At 38.3% G+C, this 19,502-nt stretch overlaps 3 protein-coding genes across 10 annotated transcripts; 2 read left to right on the top strand and 1 right to left on the bottom strand.

Moving 5' to 3' along the window:
- Window positions 1-1,178: 1,178 nt before the first annotated feature.
- Window positions 1,179-9,830, top strand: cd63 (CD63 molecule). Its single transcript, XM_037103156.1, has 8 exons — window positions 1,179-1,333; window positions 2,187-2,273; window positions 6,526-6,714; window positions 6,836-6,910; window positions 6,998-7,096; window positions 7,313-7,456; window positions 9,024-9,107; window positions 9,400-9,830. Exons 2-8 carry the CDS (start codon window positions 2,208-2,210, stop codon window positions 9,463-9,465), a joined length of 723 nt encoding a protein of 240 aa, XP_036959051.1. The 5' UTR covers window positions 1,179-1,333; window positions 2,187-2,207; the 3' UTR covers window positions 9,466-9,830.
- A 1,898-nt stretch (window positions 9,831-11,728) lies between these two features.
- Window positions 11,729-16,363, bottom strand: letmd1 (LETM1 domain containing 1). Of its 4 annotated transcripts, none has more exons than XM_037103139.1 (9): window positions 16,224-16,363; window positions 14,592-14,734; window positions 13,948-14,063; window positions 13,580-13,662; window positions 13,248-13,434; window positions 12,783-12,884; window positions 12,523-12,675; window positions 12,328-12,424; window positions 11,729-11,882 (listed from the first exon to the last, which is right to left on the bottom strand). In XM_037103139.1, the coding sequence occupies exons 3-9, from the start codon at window positions 14,008-14,010 to the stop codon at window positions 11,806-11,808; spliced, it is 762 nt and encodes a 253-aa protein (XP_036959034.1). In that variant the 5' UTR covers window positions 14,011-14,063; window positions 14,592-14,734; window positions 16,224-16,363; the 3' UTR covers window positions 11,729-11,805. The 4 variants fall into 4 exon arrangements, with proteins under 4 accessions (XP_036959034.1, XP_036959033.1, XP_036959032.1 ...); XM_037103138.1 differs by lacking the exon at window positions 16,224-16,363 and adding an exon at window positions 15,093-15,253; XM_037103137.1 differs by lacking the exon at window positions 16,224-16,363 and adding an exon at window positions 15,081-15,230.
- On the top strand, window positions 15,728-18,449 carry zgc:56699 (uncharacterized protein LOC405758 homolog). Of its 5 annotated transcripts, none has more exons than XM_037103164.1 (7): window positions 15,728-15,860; window positions 16,472-16,609; window positions 16,707-16,810; window positions 17,525-17,651; window positions 17,743-17,823; window positions 17,976-18,033; window positions 18,129-18,449. In XM_037103164.1, the coding sequence occupies exons 2-7, from the start codon at window positions 16,528-16,530 to the stop codon at window positions 18,202-18,204; spliced, it is 528 nt and encodes a 175-aa protein (XP_036959059.1). In that variant the 5' UTR covers window positions 15,728-15,860; window positions 16,472-16,527; the 3' UTR covers window positions 18,205-18,449. The 5 variants fall into 5 exon arrangements, with proteins under 5 accessions (XP_036959059.1, XP_036959056.1, XP_036959058.1 ...); XM_037103161.1 differs by having other exon boundaries at window positions 15,729-15,860; window positions 16,472-16,612; XM_037103163.1 differs by having other exon boundaries at window positions 15,799-15,860; window positions 16,523-16,612.
- Window positions 18,450-19,502: the final 1,053 nt, after the last annotated feature.

The raw sequence follows: 19,502 nt of genomic DNA, 5'->3' as shown, positions 1-19,502 counted from the left end.
ATGAAATTGAATGTATTCCAAATTACTGAAGTGGAATGTAACTAAGCACATTGACTGAAGTTCAATTTTGAGGTGCTTGTAACTGACTGTTCACATTTTATGCCAGGTGTCTTTGCACTTGACAATTACTTTAAATTTACACATGTGAAAAAATAAGATGATTTCATACAATATGACACAGATTAATAGTGTTTAGATTAATGCAAAAAGGATTTACCTCTACCTGAATCAAAATGTTGTCTAAGTGTTAATAATTCCGTAATAATCATCACAGGACTGTAACAGATTGTCTTGAACACCAACCCCACCTTACGTTTTTCACTCTATAGATTCATTATTTAACCCAGAAACAGCCCAGTATTGCTGTAACAGTAACCTGTGTGACTGCACTTGTGTCAATTAAAGGGGGTCGGTTACCTTAAATGCAACCATTAACAACCATTTGCAACCATTTAAGAAATATAATGGGTTTATAAGCTGTATTTGATAGCCTTAATCATGCAGATACTTATTTATTGTTCAAAATACATTTATGAAGCAGCTTAAATGTTGGGGTTGTCATGTTGTGAAAAATTGGCACACTTTTTGGACCACTTACTTTTGGAAAGGGGCTTCAGGATGAACAGGACCGCCTTTTTTTTTTTTTTTTTAACAAAACAACATTTTAACAGTGCAAAGACAGAAGAAAAACACATGCCAGTGGAATTTTTCACAACTTGGCAACTCAAAATGTGCTCCTATTAATAGGTCCAGCCTGTAAACAAAATTGCAACTGAAATTAGATACAACTGACAATATGACACTGGGGCGTTTGGGGCTGTTAGGACTGTCTGGTTAGCCTTTTATTTTAATCCAATATACCAGTTATAATCGATTAATTCTCGATTTAAAGGGAATCAATACCTCTCCAACTACTGCCAAATTCTAGTGGCATTCAGGAAAACACGCCTGTAAGCTGTTTTCTTATAAGCTTATCTGGAACTAAATCTAAAAAGTCCTTTATAATTGAAAAATAGATAAATAAATCTTTCATAGCTTTTAACGATGGCTCCAGGGGGTTATCTGATATGAAGGAGCCAACGGACGTTCTCAGCTATCAGGAACTATCGGAACCTGCGTGTGTTTTTTGGACCGTTAGTAAAGAGTAGAGGATTTAACGAGGGGACCATGAAGGCAGCATTTGAAACTATACGGAGAAATTGAGTAAAGAGGAGGTGGGGAGAAGTTCAGGGAGCCAAGGGAGGGACTATAAACCACTGAAGAGAGGCTAAAATTTCAACACATCGTCGTCCTCGCCTCTCATCGCAGGGTTTTGAAAGATTTCTTCTCAAAGGTAAACCTCCAAACAACCTTCATAGCACCGAACTATTATTATTATTACTTTTTTTTAAAAAAATGTTTTGCTATCTTTCAGGAACGTTAGCCGTTAACGTTTCGTCCTTCTCAAAAATGTCGCCAAAAAGTTAATGTTTCTCCGGACAGTCGCGGAAGAAACGTGTCCTGAGCTGCTTAGCTGTTTGTCTAAGACTAATTTAATTGTCAAAACGTAACAAATTCAATAAGAGAAAGCGCTGTCGTTGATGTAATTCGGCCTGTGACAAAGCTGCTATTGTTGCTAGTGGCGGTGATTAACGGTCAGGGGCATGGCCGGTCGGGCTCTTCCTCAAAACGGTTCTCTTGATCCATTTAGGGCCCCGTCGATGAGTTGCACAGGCCATGACAGAGACACAAACTACGAGCTTCTCCTTTTTTTGATGATGAATTAGAAACCTCCTTCCGCCTGAATGGACTTACTGTTTACTGTGAAGTAACTGCTGGCTCTGAGCTTTGATTTGCCTCTTAAAAGTTTGTGTGTGTGTGTGTGTGTGTGTGTGTGTGTGTGATAGGGATATGGATATGTGCCAACGTCTGTACGGGCTGTAATTAAGTTCAGTCGAACAATAGGAATATGTGTGCTTCACTGACCCCCGGAGGCTAACGTTAATGACAGAATTAAACGCGCATTATTTCACAGATGTCCTGATCACGGGTCCAGGCTTTTTATCATATCCTTCTGTAGATGACTCACATTTCCCATTCTGCTGCTGCTGCTTATAGCAGAGCTGATCTAATGTTCACACAATCCTGCCTTGAAAAAGTGAAGCAAATGTTTTAATACATGAATGCGTGTCTTTGTTTTGATCCAGGAAAACTAATCCACATCAACCATGGGTGTAGAAGGAGGAATGAAGTGTGTCAAGTTCCTGCTTTTCTTTTTCAACTTCATCTTCTGGGTGAGTAGCAGCTTATTGTTTCTAATCATGTTTATAACCAAACTCAGTCATACTAAAAAGTGAAAGGAGCTTGTGGTGGTCAAAGTGAAAGCGGCGAAATGGGTTTTTGATTTGTTGCCCAGATAAATCAGCTTATCTTTTTCGGCAGAACTATGTTCACCTCTGGTCTGGGCCATTTCCTGAAATTACTCCATCCCATCAAACCCATGACTGTGTGCAGGAACTTTTGTCTGGTTTAGGTCAACATACAGTGTGTAGTCATCTGTTGAAGCTGATGACTCACACAATCTATTCTATGACATCTACTGATTAATTCTTCCTTGTAAACTGGCTAACACTTGTTTGATATCAGATTTCTTAAAGCATGGAGGAAAGGTAGGACATCTCAAATATCCTGGGCTCACCTGAACCTCTCCTGGATATGACTTGCTGGCAGTGTCTTTATTGTGTGCTTGAGAGCGAGAGGGGGTGATGATGGAATGTGAATCTTATGACCAGATTTCAAAGTATAACTGTGTCATGTGACTGGTCTAACTCAATGCGCTTTTTTTTTTTTTTTTTTTTTTACAGTTTTTTTTTTTTCGCCTTTCCCCTCCTTGGCTCACACAGTTTGCAGCTTTGCTCTGGCATGTTTTATCAGTGGACTCAGTTGCAACAAGTGCAATCTTGATAGTCATCTCACACTTTGACAGGAGGAAGTACAGAATGACAAAGATGTATTTAGTAACAAACACATAAAGACATCCTTAACATCAGCTCACAGCTACATTATAAACCATTTTATGTCAGTGCTGAATATGCACGGCTCAAGTAACACTTGTCAATTCAGTTTTTGGACATTTTCTAAATTAGTACATCTTTATCAGAGTTGCAGCCGTACATAACATTTTTGAGGGATAGGTATTATGATAATTGAGGATTAACATACTGTGAAACAGTAGCATATTATGATGTTTAAGCCAGATCATCAACCAATATTCTATATCCCAATCTATTTTCTTCAGTATTCTTGTTTTGTCCAGAAATGAAGGTCAGGTTGAAACAAAAACAAAAAAAAACCATAACAGTATCCTTGATAATTATTTGTATCCCTGTGTTCTGATCTACTGTATTCAGTTCTTGTTATTCTGGAATTGATGTGACCATCTTTGTTCTGTTTGCCTATTCTATTCACCCCTTCATATTTTCCTACGTCAATCATTAGCCACCTATTTGACTCATGCACAAATATTGACACTGGTGGTGGCAACAAGGTTAAAAGGGTTTGAAAGGTCTGAAAGGTTTTCAGCTGCACACTGGGCTTAACATGGAGCAAATAACAGCATAATAACTGGGCAGTTTATGGGCCATCTGACATTTAAGCTACTGAGCTACATCCACTGTAAATATGAACGTTTTATATCCTGATTTTATGTAAATTTTACAAGAAATGCTTTAAGAAAAAAATGTAAACAGTACAGAGTAGTAAGACCAGTTTGGCTGGCCGCTGTTGTTCCTGGGGCTTCTGTTCATCTGTTTGCCGACTACATTGCATCTTAATACTTTTTAAAAACGACGACGGAGAAGATGTCCTAGAGCGGAAGGATAGAATGGAAGTGTAACATCTGACTTGCCCCTCAGCGTTCTGTAATAACCATGAGGTGACACCATGTCTCTATCCTGTGCTACATCCTGTTAGGATGTGTTTGTTTTTGCATGGTGACATGTATATTAGGTGTGATAAAAAGGATAATATATAATCTCGACTGGACACACAAATGGTAAGCTTTATGAGGTTATAACTAGGGCCTGACCAATGCTAAAATTTTTGGGCAGATGCCAATACAGATAATAGGGAATAAAAAATTCTAGTATTAATATATTGGCGGATAAACATGGATTTTTTGCGATGATCCATAAAATGTGGTTATCAAATGGGTGTGACAGAGACTTGTAATGGAGGCAAGATTTTACAGTTAAACATTAAACTTTATCATCCATAATGAGTGTACTGAAACAGTAAACTTCAATATTAGAATCATCTGTTAATTATAAATTACACACGCAACTTTTTATGCTTATAATCTCGAAAAAATGTTTTCACGTCAGAGCATATCAGACAAAATATATGCCAATACTGCTGGATCTGTGATTGATCAATACCAACAATTGATATCAGCCAACAGGCTCTATTAATAACCACATCTTTTGGGTATTTATCATGAAACTGAAACAATTGATTAGTCAAAAGAAAATATTAATCAAAAACTAAATTTTGATAACAATTGATCAACAGAGCCACGTTTTCAAAAGCAACACAGACAAAAAATGTACAGTTTTCACTTTATCAAATGTGAATATTTACTGTTTTTCTTCTTTTCCTTGCATAGCTAGAAATGCGTTGACAGCAAAACCATTGCCTTCCTATGGTACGCCCTGCGAGGCGTGTGCTCCTGTTACTGCTTCATAAATGACACACATGGCTGCTGCGCAATCAGCCCTGTTTTCAGGTGCACCTCCCTGTTCTGACAGAATTCTTTTGTTTGTTTGTTTGTTTATTTTTAAGCTGTAAGGCCTTATTGTAAAGGGATTTTTTTGCATTTTGGACAGTTTGCAAATTAAAACAATGATGCGGAATATGTTAACTCTGGGATAGTGTGAAAGGCGTTTTTCAGAGTTTACTGACTAGCATTGACCATATAATGAATTATTTGTTTGAGCTTGCAAGAAAATAATGTGGAGGTTAATAAACATCGAGGTCTGAGTCAGTGGAATGTTCAGACTGATGTATGAATATGTTTAGGTTTTTGCCTTGTGGTCAGTTTTTTCCCACTCATATCCTCACATCACCCCTTAACTAAAGACATCCTCATCCAAACACACTCATCAGTGTATCATCATATCAGTCATCATATAAGCTGTTTTAAGCCTGTCTGCATTAATGAAGTACAAATTCCAGGTAACACCCAAGGAAACGAGTTACATCATTCTTTTGCACATGCACAGTCCCTGAATTAATAGTAAATTACTTTTGACCAGTCTGCCTGTAGAAATGACAAGAGCTTTTCATATTGACAACTTAAAGCCTTAAGTTTGGTGCAGTCAGAATTAGATCTCCAAATATTTAGAGTAACATAGCGCAACACAAAAACAGCACACTTGAGAACAAGGAAGGAAGAAATGTGTAAAACTTAAGTGTTATGTCGTAGGCAACTAGACTTGATTCAGTTTCCTGAAGACGTTTCACCTCTCATACAAGATGCTTGCTCAGTTGTCTGTGTAACATTTTAAGTTGAAAAAGAAGTTCAACAATAAACTTCAAGAAGTTCAAATTGTTGCTTGCTAGTTATTTTTACCACAGAATGACTGACTAATTGTTTTGGCTCTAGCCGTTAACTTCCTTTTTGACTTCAAATTGAGTTCCGCCACAGTGTCGTTGTACATGAGTTGACTGCCTGCTCTCTGTTTGATGACACACTGTCAGAGTAAAGCCCATGAAGCTCACTGTGGTGTTTGTTTTAGAGCTTGTTGACCCCAGCTGATCATGGTTAAACAGCTCACCCACACAATGTTTGCAGAAGATATAATAAAGCGATCTCATCCGGCCCACCCAAAGCAGTGACACTTGAGTATCACAGTTGAACAGGTTGCCATCTTGCATCTGTGTACAGGAACTTAAGTCTGTTGCAATTTCCCACCACATGTTTAGCATTAGTGCGTAGTCATTTTGTTTGTGTCAGATGCTCTAATACAAGAAAAGAAAGTTCGAGTCGAATCTCTAAGTGGATATCTACCTGTTAAATTTAATCACAACTGAATAGCTAATGAAAAGTAAATCCCCCGAAAAGAACTGAAATATATTACTCCGACCACCATCTGTCTACATTATGTGGTTTCATCTTCCGCCTCTAAAATTTCCACAAGGTTATTTAACTTGTGCAATTTCAAAAACTTGATACAACAAAGAGAAGTTGCTCAAATTCAGACATCAAAATTCAAGAATTCTCCCAAAGGAAAAAAACTGGGAGAAGCACATACATAAAGCAATGTAAAGATATCCACAATCTAAGCTGATATATAGTGTCATGTCATGATAAGGATTTAACATTGATATATTGTCTTATTCTGCTTGTTCTTTACTTCCATGGTGTTATCAGATAATCAAATAAAACGTAACAGTTTCCACTATTGACCTAAACAAAAGAAAAAATGCTTGCATTGCAAGCGAGGAGAAACTATTCAGCTGATTCCACCTCCTCTTTCATATCTGCAGATATGTGGGCTCGCATTAATTGTCGTGGGAATCCTGGTTCAACTGGGTATGCACAAAAATGTCATGATCAAAGATCCATCAGCCTCCGGAGTGCCCATCCTTCTCATCGCAGTCGGTGTGGTGATTTTCTTCATCGCCTTCTTTGGCTGTTGCGGTGCCTGGAAAGAGAACTACTGCATGGTCACCACGGTAATTCAAACATTGTGACATCTGTTAAAGCACACAGCAGTAGAAGTTAACTTTGTGTGTGGGCTTCGTCAGAACTGCCATGATGTGTGTACAACATGTTTTATTTATCTTTTTCCCTCAGTTTGCCGTTTTTCTCTCACTGATCATCATTATCGAGATCGCAGCAGCAATCGCTGGATACGTCTTCAGGAACAAAGTAAGTGTAGAATTTAACTGTTCTTTGTGCTTAATGACAGTGAAGGTGTACTTTTAACATGCTGTCCATGTTGTGTCTCCCATTCAGGTCTCAGCTGTCGTCCAGGATAGTCTCACTGATATGATCACCAATTACAGCAACAGCACAGCTGAATTCAGAGACAGTGTTGATAAGCTGCAGATCGACGTGAGTTCAGTGTAAACTTTGCTGTTCACTGTTTACTTAGTGTGACAACACCTTCGCAAAACACTGCTGCATCCTGATGGTCGGTGCTGCACTACGTTTCTTCCTACCAACTGTTGACACAGTGTTCATTTCACTGTCACATCACCATCGTTAAGCCTTTTAAAGCTGACGTGTCCACGTTAAATGTTTTCCATATTTCCACATTCTGCCTTCTAGTTGAAATGCTGTGGTGTGAACAGTTCTTCTGACTGGAGACACTACAAACCTGAGGGAAACTCTGTGCCTGACTCATGCTGTGTGAACGTCACCTTAAACTGTGGAGTTGGGACCATGACAGACGCCAACAAAGTGCACCAGCTGGTAAAAACCTCAGTTGTGGTTCATTTGGCGACACCTTGATTACTGGTTGGAACAGTGTGATTTAATGCTACAGCAAACACTATACAACCAGCTACTTTTTCATAAATACAACAGAAGAAGAACTGTTGTATCTGTGTCCAGTACAGAAAAACTCCAGTTTATATAAAGGCTTGTGTTTTTTCTTATCTATTTATATTTTTCAGTTTTTAAAATAATTGTCAGGTTTTTAAAAGAAACATACAGCCTGATGTTATACATTTCATTTTAATATGAGCTTTACTTATTCAAATTCAGAAATTCAAGGGGACTTAGAACTGTTACAACAAACAAAGGCAAAATAAAGATACACAACTGTATGTTGATAATGAGGACAATAAATTAAAATAATAAGGAAAATAATAATGATAATATAAAATTATATTTAAAAGAAAAAATATATATATATATTCACAATATAAAAAATAAAACAGACATTCCATGAAAAGAAAAATTAGTCCATGCACAACATGTTAAGCAGTCTTTCCAGCAGACTACCAAAGCACTGCTGCGTGTCCATTCATTGTCCAATGTGAGGTTGGGGTAGTCTCCCTGTGTTGCACCCAGACCACCTCCATCCTCATTTCCATGACAGCCCCCCAAGAACAGGCCACAGAGATCAGTTTACACACATACCTTTTAGCCACCATGTAAATGATATATCTTAAGAACATTCCCCATTTCTCATTGTATTTATCAAGGTCGTTTATCATACTATAGGATAGTCTTTCAAAAACCTAGCTTACCTAGCTCTGTAAGCCAGTCTTGAAACAGCGGGTCTTCTGCATCTCTCCACTTTATCATCATCATCTGTTTGCTAATCATTATACTTGTCTGAATTGGTTTGGGGTTTTACAATATGGGCTTAGGGTTGGCTAATATGTAATAGGTTAAACATTATTTAATGCAGGCCATTGATGTGATTATCCCCCCCAACTTGACCCCCTAGTGGCAAGAAGATCATAGCCATTTACTGAAGAATATCTGTACCTTGATCCAGCCCTGATTGTTACAAACCTCCAGAGAATAATGACCCAACTCTGCAGCAACATTTTGCTTTTTGCCCTCTTTTAGCTCATTGTCAGTCCAAAAGCTGTGGGCCATTTTCAGCCAAAAAACCTGATAAAGCGACAATTAACTACACATCACAAAAAATTAGCAACTTGTTAGTGGAAAAGGTCCAACATATCCTTCGTTTCACAAACCACTACAGTAGACAGAGTAAATATTAGACAGGTGCATCACCCCACACAGACTGAACAAATACAGAATGCATTTGTTCATGCAAAGCTCATATTACAAAGAAAACATGATATATTTACATATTTAGTGTAATAACAATGTTGTAGAATAACTTCCATATCACATCACCTTCACTGAATATGCAAACCTAGTATGTGACACGGTTAACACTTCAAAACACTTCTTCTAACAGCTGACCTTGTGAGCGCAAACAAAACACCTATTAAAAATAAGTTTTACTGCGGCAACTCGTCTCTCAAATAACAAGCCATTTTTGTTTTCGTTTTAGGGTTGTCATGATGCTATGGAAGCATTCCTGAAGAAAAACATCATGTGGGTGATAGTTGGAGCGCTTGTCATTGCCTTCCTGCAGGTATGTAACATCAATAAAAAAATACAAAAAAACCTTGGTGCATTAAAAATGTTATTTGGCCAGACATTAGCACTAAAATGATTTCAGATATGTTACTTTTTTGTGTTGACATTGTGATGATAACTTCTTAAATCTAATCTGTTTTTCACTTTATAGTGTTCAAGACCTCTCAACTACAGGACATATAGATTTTACTACAATATCTCATATATATATATATGTGTGTGTGAGTGTATGAACATACACTCTAATGTCACTGTCCTCTCCTTGTGTGTGATTGTTTTAATTCCAGATAATGGGCATTGTGTTCGCCTGCTGTTTGATGAGAGGCATCCGCAGCGGCTACGAAGTCATGTGATCCAGCTTCACCCCTGAGCAGGAGTTGGTCGTTCAGAGCATACTTTCTGGGAGCTTCAGTTGGATACATTAATATGTTCATCTTATACTTCAAATACAATGCACAAAACAATATACTTTCCCTTGTATTGATTTTGGACTTTATTTTCATAGGTTAACATCTCTGCGTCATACTGTATAAGCTTTGGAATTTCAAATGGTAGGAAGGATTAATGTCCACTTTATCGTCTGAATATGTTCTTGTTGGTGAAAAAGAATTCTTGCATCTTTTACTGTGCTTGTTCTGTTGATCTGTTTGGGCGTCAAGTTTTTTTTAATGTTATGCTGGTTTCTGGTTTCTATTTTTATTAAAGACTCTTTAAATTACATGTGAATTTGCTTTAAGACTAAAAACAAACAGGAAAACAAATATACCATGAAAGGTATTTATTTGAGACACATTTCCTTTACAATGCAGATAATAATGGCAGAGCATCACAACAGTCAGAACTTGGGCAAATAATATCACACATTTTAAAATAAATCATAAACAACACAGCCTTTGCAAAACAGATTTCAGGTGTCTTGTGCCAGTCGTTGCGAAAGGCACAGGAAGCAAACGACATTTCACACTTTACAACACCAAACAACAGCACGAGGGATGTGCAGTTCCACTCACCGTTGACCTGAAGTTTGCAAAAAGCTTGAATGAAAAGCTCTGCTGAGGTGTGGTCTGAACAGGATACGTTCATGTAGTTTTAAACCTCCGATGCAAGAAAACATGAAGTAAACAATAAAGTAAAGTGCCATCACAACTCCTTGTCAGACAGCTTGTAAATACGCAGAACCACAAAGGTTTTCAGGGAGTTTAAAGGATAATTTCATCCAAAAATTAAAGTTCAGCCATTATCTACTCACTCTCATACTCGACGAAACATTTCTGGCACTTCACAGCAAAACAGCATTGAAACATTCTCCTTAACAACTGAAGTAGTCAGACACTTGTTTTAAAACATGAAAGAAAACTGAAAAAAACAAACATAACATGGCTCCATTTTCTAATCCAAGCCTCTAGAAGCCTGCAGATCCAAAATCAGTTGGGATCTCCAGACTCCCAGAGACCTAAATTACACTGGACAAGCTGTTTGGAGCCATTTTTATGTTTTTGTCAGTTGTTTTATACCATTTTAACACAAGTGCCCATCTATTTCAGTTGCTTAGTAGAATGTTGCAACGCTGTTTTGCTGTGACACTCCAGAAATGCTTTGAGGACTGAGAAACACCCAACTTTCCATCAGCATGAGGGTGAGCGGATATTAATCATTGGTTGAAATTATCCTTTAATCTGCACTATGAAGTTCAGCCTCCCATCATGCAAACAAGCTTGAGTGTCATTGCAAGTAATTATTGGGCTTTTTTTTTTAAATCTCCATTTAGGATCCAGCAAAATGCCGTTGTGTAATCTAAGGATCTTTGATGTCGACATGTTTGATCAAACCACATCCTCCCCCAAGGCTGTTGTCACATTATTCCCCTTTTACAGATTATCTACATTTTTGCCATGACTGGCGTTATTCAATGTAAAGAAGTAAGATCAGAGCGCACAGTGAGGTAAATGTATGAGAAGCTACAGTACGCATTTGATGTGAGCATGTAAAAGTATTTAACATGCCCTTACAAAAACAGCCTCATCAGTATGTTTACGAATGGAATGTGTCCAAAAACTATTTTACTATTATCACAAAGCATTACTTATTGTCTTTACTTTGTTTCACTGCTTGTCTTTGGAGTCACGTAATGATCCGTTAGCTTAGAAGTAAACAATTGAAAGGTCTGAGCATTACAGAAGTAACAAGCTTGAGATAAAGCAACAGGTCATCACTTTACCTCACCATCTCCAATGAATATAGTCCAGTGCGTTATGATACATTTAAGTGCCTCGTGAGGGTCTGAAGTACATGAGAACTCCTCTAAACAAGACTTTTTAAGAGAAAACCCACCGGTCTCACTGTGCTTATTCGTAAAGTGAGACCTGACAACACTTTCCTGATACAGACACAACAGATGTTTCCTAAAGAAATCCTATTAACTGTGTATGTTGTTGATGTTTATAGCTAAATTGGCAAATAAGACAGCTCTAAGGCGTCGAGCATCAATCAGATTCTTTCCTGCAAACCTGAATTGAGTTTTGGGCTAAGATGAAGCTTTTTTTTCCCCCCCCATGCTTCAAAATCTTGCCAAGAATGGTTTTAAAATGCTTTTTCCTTGGCAACAATGACACGTTGAAAGCTCTCAGGAAGTTTTATTGCCCGCCGCACGAAAGAGGACATAATCACCAGAGCAGATCGCTTCAGACTTCCTGTCAGTGTGGGCTGGGACCCTTTGGATAGTTGGCAGAGAGAAATACCATGTTGTGCAAAAGCAGTGACACCTCTGAGTCTGCAAAAAAAATGAACAAAAGAGGTATAAAAATAGCATCTTATTTAAGGCAAGACAAACATGCCAGTAGGAAAGGTTAAAGGGATAGTTCAACATTTTGGCAGAGATCTAGATGTGAAAATTGATACCACTATTATATCTGGGCATTAAAGGAAAATTCTACTGATTTTACACATCAAATTCTGTATGTGTGGGAGGGATCGACTGCATATGTGAAAACAGTTGCATAAAGTGCATTGTTGCATCAGAGGGCATAAAATATGATAAACTGTTATTGTTTATGCTAAGTTAAGTTAATCAGTGTACTATACAGAAATGGGAGTGGCACAAATGTTCTTATCTAAGTTGGGGATGAAAGTAAACAGGCCTATTTCCCAAAAATTTTAACCACTCCTTTAAATAGTCACAAAATTTTAAAAAATACTGCACATTCAAATCAAAATACCTTTCAATGAGGAGGTCACCTGAAGCCACTGGGTTAACCACTCATGACACTCCTTAGCGCCAAGATGAGTAGAATTGAGCCCCCTTACATAACAAGCCTGAAAATAAAATATTCAGTATTTACGACACAACAAACTAATACACAGTGTTCATCATATAAACAGTGTTTGGCCAGTTACAGTACAAAGTGACTGACCTCTCTGAGCTCATCGTCACTCAGCTGATGAGCTCCCAGCCTGCTGAGGGCCCGGTCCAGCTGGAGCAGCTCCAGGGCATGATTGTTCAGCCGCCAGCCAATCAGGAACCCCGGAAGGCGAGGCGTCAGGAAGAGCAGGGGGCTGATGTGTCTCTGATTGGCCGTGCAGAGAGACAGAAGATATATTCAGGAGATATTCAACAAGCCCTGTACATTTTATGTCAATGCATTTAGTGTTTTTGTGCGCAGACTTTACTGACCATCTGATTCACTCCCATCCATCTTATACCCAGAGGGCGTCCAGAGAACAGGCCCCGAACGGCAAGGATGTCAGACACTTGAGGGTTTTGTCCACTTTGCACCTGGAGATGCAAAGAAAGTCAGTTTATCCCACTTTCTTGGGAAAAATGTTAAACTGGTTAATAAAACCAGGTGATAAAATGCAATTTCATACAGTTAGCAGAAGAAGTGGTGGAAGGAGCACAAGAACCCATTACTACAAAGGACTAAATGAGAAGCATCACTAATAAGTAGTATAGTTTCAGCACAAAAACATGTGCTGATGGCACAATCTCTGTAAGGAATTATGCTCATGCATTATTTCAATACATAGCATATGAAAGTTAGCATTTTGTCATATATGTGGCTGTAAAATATTTCCACATCATAGTACAATGTTCCTATGAGCAAAAATGTCTTTCACTCGATGTCAGTCAGTCACTTACTTTAGCACACAGGCCCTTAAGGCGACTCTGCAGCTGACTGTCTTTGACCTGATGGCTCTTATTCTCAAGCCCTTTGAGAACTGGCTGGTGGTGCTGGACCCTGAGGGCATGGTACAATCCCTGAAACTCTGCCTGTTGCCTGGGAGTCCAGAAATGACGGATCAGGAGCTGGCGTGGGAAAAAGTACCTGGAATTGAACAGAGGGGGAAGTGGCAGATAGGAGAGGGATGGGAGGGGAAAACGGGTATCAACAGGGACAGGAAGGAAGATCCAACACAATAAAGGTGATTATGTAGTATTCTCAGGAATAAGGAGTTGAATAAGGAACTCACATCAAGACAAAAACCAGGTAGTTGGCAAAGGGAGGGAGGGATATCAAGAGCAGTGGAATCGCCTTCATGAAGTCTCTGCGAAACTGCAAAAGAAAAGTAAAGCTGTGATGAAATAATACAGAAATGACTAATTATTATCCACAGTCTTCACTCCTATCAGAAATGTTTTTAATAAGTTCAACCACAAAAACACAGTAAAACTTTTTTTTCTCAATGTCTGGTTCTGATACATTTTGGATATAACTTCTGGTGTGTCAGATGCTCTGTTCTCTTTGTGTGTGTGTGTGTGTGTGTGTGTGTGTGTGTGTGTGTGTGTGTGTGTGTGTGTGTGTGTACATGTGGAGGCAGATTCAGTAAGGACATCCAACCTGTCTGAGTTTCTCCATGTCTCTGTAGGGCAGATCCCGGAACTGTAGCCCTTGTGAGCCCATCTTTACTTTTATCTTCTTCACTTCGTTGGCATCTTTGAACAACAGTTTGAATCCTGGAACAATTCAGTGATAAAAAAAAATTATATATATCTAAACAAACGTGTTTATGATGATAAAAATGTGGATGGAAAAGGTCTGCAAGGTCTGCCTGGTCTGTACTGACCCATATAAACAACTTTTGCATGTATTGTACAGTGTGTGATTCCAGTATGATAAGATTGCTTAATCTTGATTAAATATACATGTATGCATTACAGTACCTGCATTTAACTAAATTCAAATAGTGTGCAGTAACTAAGAAAATAAACTTTTCTCCTCAAGTGCACCATGCACTTTGTCTTTGGATTTAGTATGAAGAACATTATATTACATTATTTTATCCATGAAACTTGGACTCCAAAGCTATATATTGCTGTATCTGTATCTTCTGATTTACTAAAATGCATACATCAGTGTGTCTTTATTTATAGATGTAAAAAACCTCCTAACACAACTTCAAACATTTATAGAAAATATCTACATAATATATCGTTAGAAATGCTGTACAGAGGACCTGAGAGGGGTATAAACAGCGGGCTTACCTTCCACAAAAGTGTGGTAAAGCTGAAAAAAGCGAGGAAATCGCCTTTTCAGGAAACCTTCATATTTGGTATTTGCCTTCTGGAGCTTTGTGGCGACACCTCGTCCAACTTTAGACGTTGAGTAGTGTCTACACAGGGGCAACCTGTACGGCAGAAAATGTAAACATGAATAAACATAAATGAGCATCAATAAGGATGTACAATTAAAAGAAACCCCGGAAATCATGTCTACATCCTCATGCCTTAGTGTCTGTGTATACTGGGGACAAACCTGACTTGGTAGTTGTATTTTGGACGTCTAACGACAGCGCCAAGTGTTATTATTTCAACATACAGGCGACAGCTCCCTCTACATGACGGCTCGTCTGTTTAAATGTTTCTTATCAAAACATAATAAACGGTTGAGCACACCCAGACACACAGCTAGCTTAGCAAGGCTTCAAATGAGAGGGCAACAAGACAAAGTGTGAATGAATGTAACTTAAGGACCTTTGGACGAACCTTGACGGACATGACACATATGAAGAATAAAGGCCATTAGTTATCCTGTTTGTCCTGAGACCATAGAGTCGGATCAAAGACAACTGGCTACACAGGCTCGGACAGGACAGCGCCATTTTTGACACCAGGAGTTCCGTGTGGTTACCGTAATGACCAAAGGCGCACGCAATAGGCGTGCATTTACCGTAATGTCTGGGGTACATTACACGGATTTTAAATATTTGAATGATGTAATTAATTAATCAAATCAATCGATTAATTAAGGTGGTTAAAATGACTTTTAAAATGACTGAAATTAAGTCAGACAAATAACATTGGAATAACTAAAATAACTTAAACAATAATAATAAAAAAAAATTGATTGATCAAATGAATATGAAATGTTAAACTGTCCGCATAAGTGTTTGAGTTATTTTAAGTACTTTTGGTACATTTTGTCACTGATAGTTTAAATAGGCTTTATTTACTGAATTACATTTTACTGTGTTTTTCATGCCCCCATATAAAACCTTTAAAAAAAAAAGAGAAATGTCTGTTAAGCCATCTAGATACAGTAAGTAGCGTTTGGGTTAATCTGAATGTGGTTTTAATTACTAAATTTAAAAAAAAAAAAAAAAAAAAGAAAAAGGAAAAAAAAAGAATTTTGCAGGACCCCGAAGTCACGTGAATTCTCGCGATGACATGAAAAAAAAAAGAACGATTCAAATGGGCGGGGCTACGAACATTCTTCAGTCTTTTCCCGAGTAGGTTGCAGCGCCATTTTTCAAGGTAACAATATTTTTTTTAAATGAAAACTTGTAAAAACTTTTGTCAACGTTTAGATTGTACTTTTTTAAAAAAAATATGTATGGTTGGCTTTGCTCTAGCAGGTAATGTGAATTGTTAATAGTTTGTTAGCTAGCTCACGACTTGATTATTTTTTTCGCTAGCAAACATGGCCGCGAGCCAAATATTTTCTGCGTGAATGGTTAGCTTAGTAATTACACTTCGCCAAATGTTTTGTTTTGTTTTGTTTTGTTTTATTTTTACATGTTAATATCCGCAAACTATACTTTCAAATTAAACTAAATATTGGTTTATATTCGTTTTAAAACAAATATTTGGTGAATGCCATCCAAGTGAAACGCATACCGTGCTCCTCAAAGAGTCTGCTTGGGAACTGCAAACACTGGATGTGGCGGACCAGGCTTGGAATAAAACCCATTATAACAAACCCACAGTAGCAAGCAATCACACTTTAAGGTGATAACCAGGCACACCTGCAGAGTTGGACAGAGTCCTGAAGTTTGAATCTGATTGGTTGTTGTCATGGTTCTCCGGCCATTTAAAAGCTGCTCCTAGTACGCTGATAGTATTTGATTTATTTTGTTCTCATCCAGGCGAACTGTAAATCCATCTTTGACCTTCCCAGTTGACCACTGTATCTGCAGGAAAAATGACGACCACCATCCGATTTGGAACAAGCACTGGTCCAAACAGGACTGCTTCTTCTGAGAGAGCCCAGCTAACAGAGGAATGTGGTAATAATAAAGATATTCTTGCACATTAAGTTGTCATCTGGTTTAGTAACTTCTAATGGGTGAGGAGAATTAATTTGTTTTTCTGGTTTTAAAGATAAAGGTAACTGTGACCCAGACAAACTTCTCCAGTGCCCATTTGATAAGAACCACCAGATCCGAGCCTGCCGCTTCCCTTACCATCTGATTAAGTGCAAGAAAGTGAGTTGAGTAAATATTTACCAGATATTAGCAGGTGAAAACAAAGACTATAGGTGTACAATGCATGCATCACACAACTATCTCAAGTATACTGTCATGGTCACTCCTGTTCTGCATTTTTACAAAGATCGCCATATGTTCTTTACCTTATTTTTACTTTGGTACTTATTTTGGCAGATTTGAAACCCATAAGACAAAATTTAAAGTATTATTATTATTATTATTATTATTATTATTATTATTATTATCATCATTATTTTACCTGTGTTTACATGTTAACTGTACCGTGATTAGCATTCTTGTTACAAAGCAGTGTTCTGCTGCAAAATCTTGGGCCTGAGAAACGCCACCGACCCACTCACACACACTTGTAGAGCAGGTACTTCCTTTCATGGCAATGGCCCTCCCAAAACATAAGTTCCATTTTCATCCCACAAAACTGTAAAGGATCTTGAGACTCGCATTGAATTAAAGTTCTGATATTGTCCTTTGGCAGAAAAACAAGCTCTGTGGAGATAATGATATGATACAAGGGTTTATCACAGAAGGAACAATTACATAAACAATTTCTTATTTAAAATCAGATTTGTGTCATATTCCCTTTTTTTGTTTGACATAATTAGCTGTTGCATGTTTGTCCATGATTCGATTCAGAGTTACAGGCTGCTGAGGTCACAGAGATTTGATTGTAACTTCTCCCTCACCGATTTGTAGAATCATCCCAAACTGGCCAGTGAACTGAAAACCTGCCCATTCAATGCTCGCCACCTGGTCCCCAAGCATGAGCTGACTCACCATACCGAAACCTGTGAGGACAGAATATCTGTGGACGCTGAACAGGGTAAAATCCTCTCTTCACTGTCTCTTTCTTTATACTGCAGAGTCAACATGTGCTGACAGTGTTTCTAAATTAACTAATGATCTGTTTACAGCCTCAAGGGAACAGTGTGCTAGATGGCAGGTCCCGGTCAGTACGTGGGTGAACCCAAACATGACAGAAGATTGGGAAGAAGGTATTATCTACCTAGTTTGACATATCCAGTGTACAGTCTCTAAACCTTTTTATATTCATCAATATTTCTCCTCTTGTGTACTCTGCTTCAGATGTCAACAGATGATTTGTAATGTGGTGTCTGTAAAGTTAACAGAGTGTTTTGTCTTACAGAGGCTGATGATTCTGCAGCTCCTTTTGTGTGGGGTGTGACCACGGCGTTGAATGAAAAGTAAGTGGTCTGTTCCAGCAGTCTTTGAACGTGTTCATAAATGTTTCCTTTGTCTTAACTGTTTCTTGATTGTCTTTTGTCGTGTTTCTCTGCAGACAGGACACAAGGCCCACCAACAACCTTGGTCCATCTTTTAGAATGCCTAATACCCTCCCATGGTCTGAGCTATGAGACTCGATTTCGGTTTACTGTATATTCATAGATCCCTGTTGGAGGCTTATTGTGTGCATGCATGGATATTTCCTTTTTAAAGTTGTTCTTAAGTTTTTGACCATGCAAAGGTTTTAATTTGCAAATGGTAAAATGATCCCTTGCTGGGTCTGGTATTGTCTTATATCACCACTGTTGCAGAAGTTAAAGGTGTGATACAAAGATGTAAACAATTTTTTAAATTAAAGGTGTTTAGTGTAAATTTGTTTTGTTCTGAAAATATGATTTATGCAATGAGCACTGCTTTAAATAACTAGCAGGTTGACAATAATTTGGGATGGGACTGAGTTTTATTTGGGAAGATGAAACCACTTGAGGCCCAGTGGTAATACTAAGTACAATTATGATTCCCCCAAGTTGGTTCTAAGTTCAGCCTAACCCACAGATGAGTTTCCCCCTCAGGCTATGGCATTAATTTTTCAGTGTCCATTTTCCTCTCAAAATGGTTAAATAAGTGTCCATATTGAAGCTGGACCAAACCACAATTGGCACAAAAGCAAGATTTAGATGATGCAATGAACCTTCTGTCTTGTTAGGGTTCTTTGTCTGATATCAGGAGATGGTAAAGTGAGACATGACAACAGTTTATATGGTAATAAATGACTGTAAATGTGAGTAGGACAGGCCTGCCCTCTGACAATCAACCACTGTGTTATCAAAAGTGGCAAACATGAATATCTTGAAACAACTCGCTAGTAATAACCGTGAAAACCTATGACAAAACATAGAAATGACGATACTTGGGCTGATTGGAAGCAACACATGAAGGAAACTAGGAAAAGAAAATGCAAACAAATAATGAAAAATCATTTATTATCAAGCTTGAGAAGCAGTATGTCATTGTACAGCCACTAGGGGGCAGTACTTGTCAGTATTCCTGCACCAGAGGCAACCCAAACACAGTGAGTTGATCAGTCCTTTCCAACTTCCCAGTCCTTTTGAAACTTAACTCTTTTGATTTGATTATCTCCCTTTGATTCAAGTGTCTCCTCTGGGTATCAGATATTCTTCATGCAGACACGTACCATGCATAAAGTGTCACATGATGCAGCTGACATTAGTTTTTATGGGGAAATGCTCCAGGTGAAGGCTATAGGAGGGAGCTCTTGATGAGTGTCAGGATAATCCCGGTGTGTGGGCGTCCAGCCAGCACACTCTGTCATATCTAAGTGGCATTATTGATTTCATGTGATGGCTGTCTATTTTAGTTGTGGCTATTATTGGAAGTGTTCAGAGGGTCTCTGCACTGCCCTGTCACC

Source organism: Acanthopagrus latus, chromosome 7 (genome assembly GCF_904848185.1).
Source record: "Acanthopagrus latus isolate v.2019 chromosome 7, fAcaLat1.1, whole genome shotgun sequence".
NCBI classification, from domain to species: domain Eukaryota; kingdom Metazoa; phylum Chordata; class Actinopteri; order Spariformes; family Sparidae; genus Acanthopagrus; species Acanthopagrus latus.
Note: the sequence above shows the minus strand (reverse complement) of the source record. Positions and strands in the feature narration are given on the sequence as shown.

What these genes read in the sequence shown, in the direction of transcription:
- cd63 (XM_037103156.1), top strand. Translation starts at nt 2,208, where the DNA reads ATGGGTGTAGAAGGAGGAATGAAGTGTGTCAAGTTCCTGCTTTTCTTT. An exon ending in CCAACAAAGTGCACCAGCTG is followed by an intron (nt 7,457 to 9,023) that starts GTAAAAACCTCA and finishes TTTTCGTTTTAG; the next exon opens with GGTTGTCATGATGCTATGGA. An exon ending in TTGTCATTGCCTTCCTGCAG is followed by an intron (nt 9,108 to 9,399) that starts GTATGTAACATC and finishes TTTTAATTCCAG; the next exon opens with ATAATGGGCATTGTGTTCGC.
- letmd1 (XM_037103137.1), bottom strand. Translation starts at nt 15,208, where the DNA reads ATGGCGCTGTCCTGTCCGAGCCTGTGTAGCCAGTTGTCTTTGATCCGA. An exon ending in GGATGGGAGTGAATCAGATG is followed by an intron (nt 12,676 to 12,782) that starts GTCAGTAAAGTC and finishes ACGGCCAATCAG; the next exon opens with AGACACATCAGCCCCCTGCT. An exon ending in GGTGACCTCCTCATTGAAAG is followed by an intron (nt 11,883 to 12,327) that starts GTATTTTGATTT and finishes TTTTTTTTGCAG; the next exon opens with ACTCAGAGGTGTCACTGCTT.
- zgc:56699 (XM_037103159.1), top strand. Translation starts at nt 15,940, where the DNA reads ATGGTTGGCTTTGCTCTAGCAG. An exon ending in ATCTGTGGACGCTGAACAGG is followed by an intron (nt 17,652 to 17,742) that starts GTAAAATCCTCT and finishes ATCTGTTTACAG; the next exon opens with CCTCAAGGGAACAGTGTGCT. An exon ending in ACCACGGCGTTGAATGAAAA is followed by an intron (nt 18,034 to 18,128) that starts GTAAGTGGTCTG and finishes GTTTCTCTGCAG; the next exon opens with ACAGGACACAAGGCCCACCA.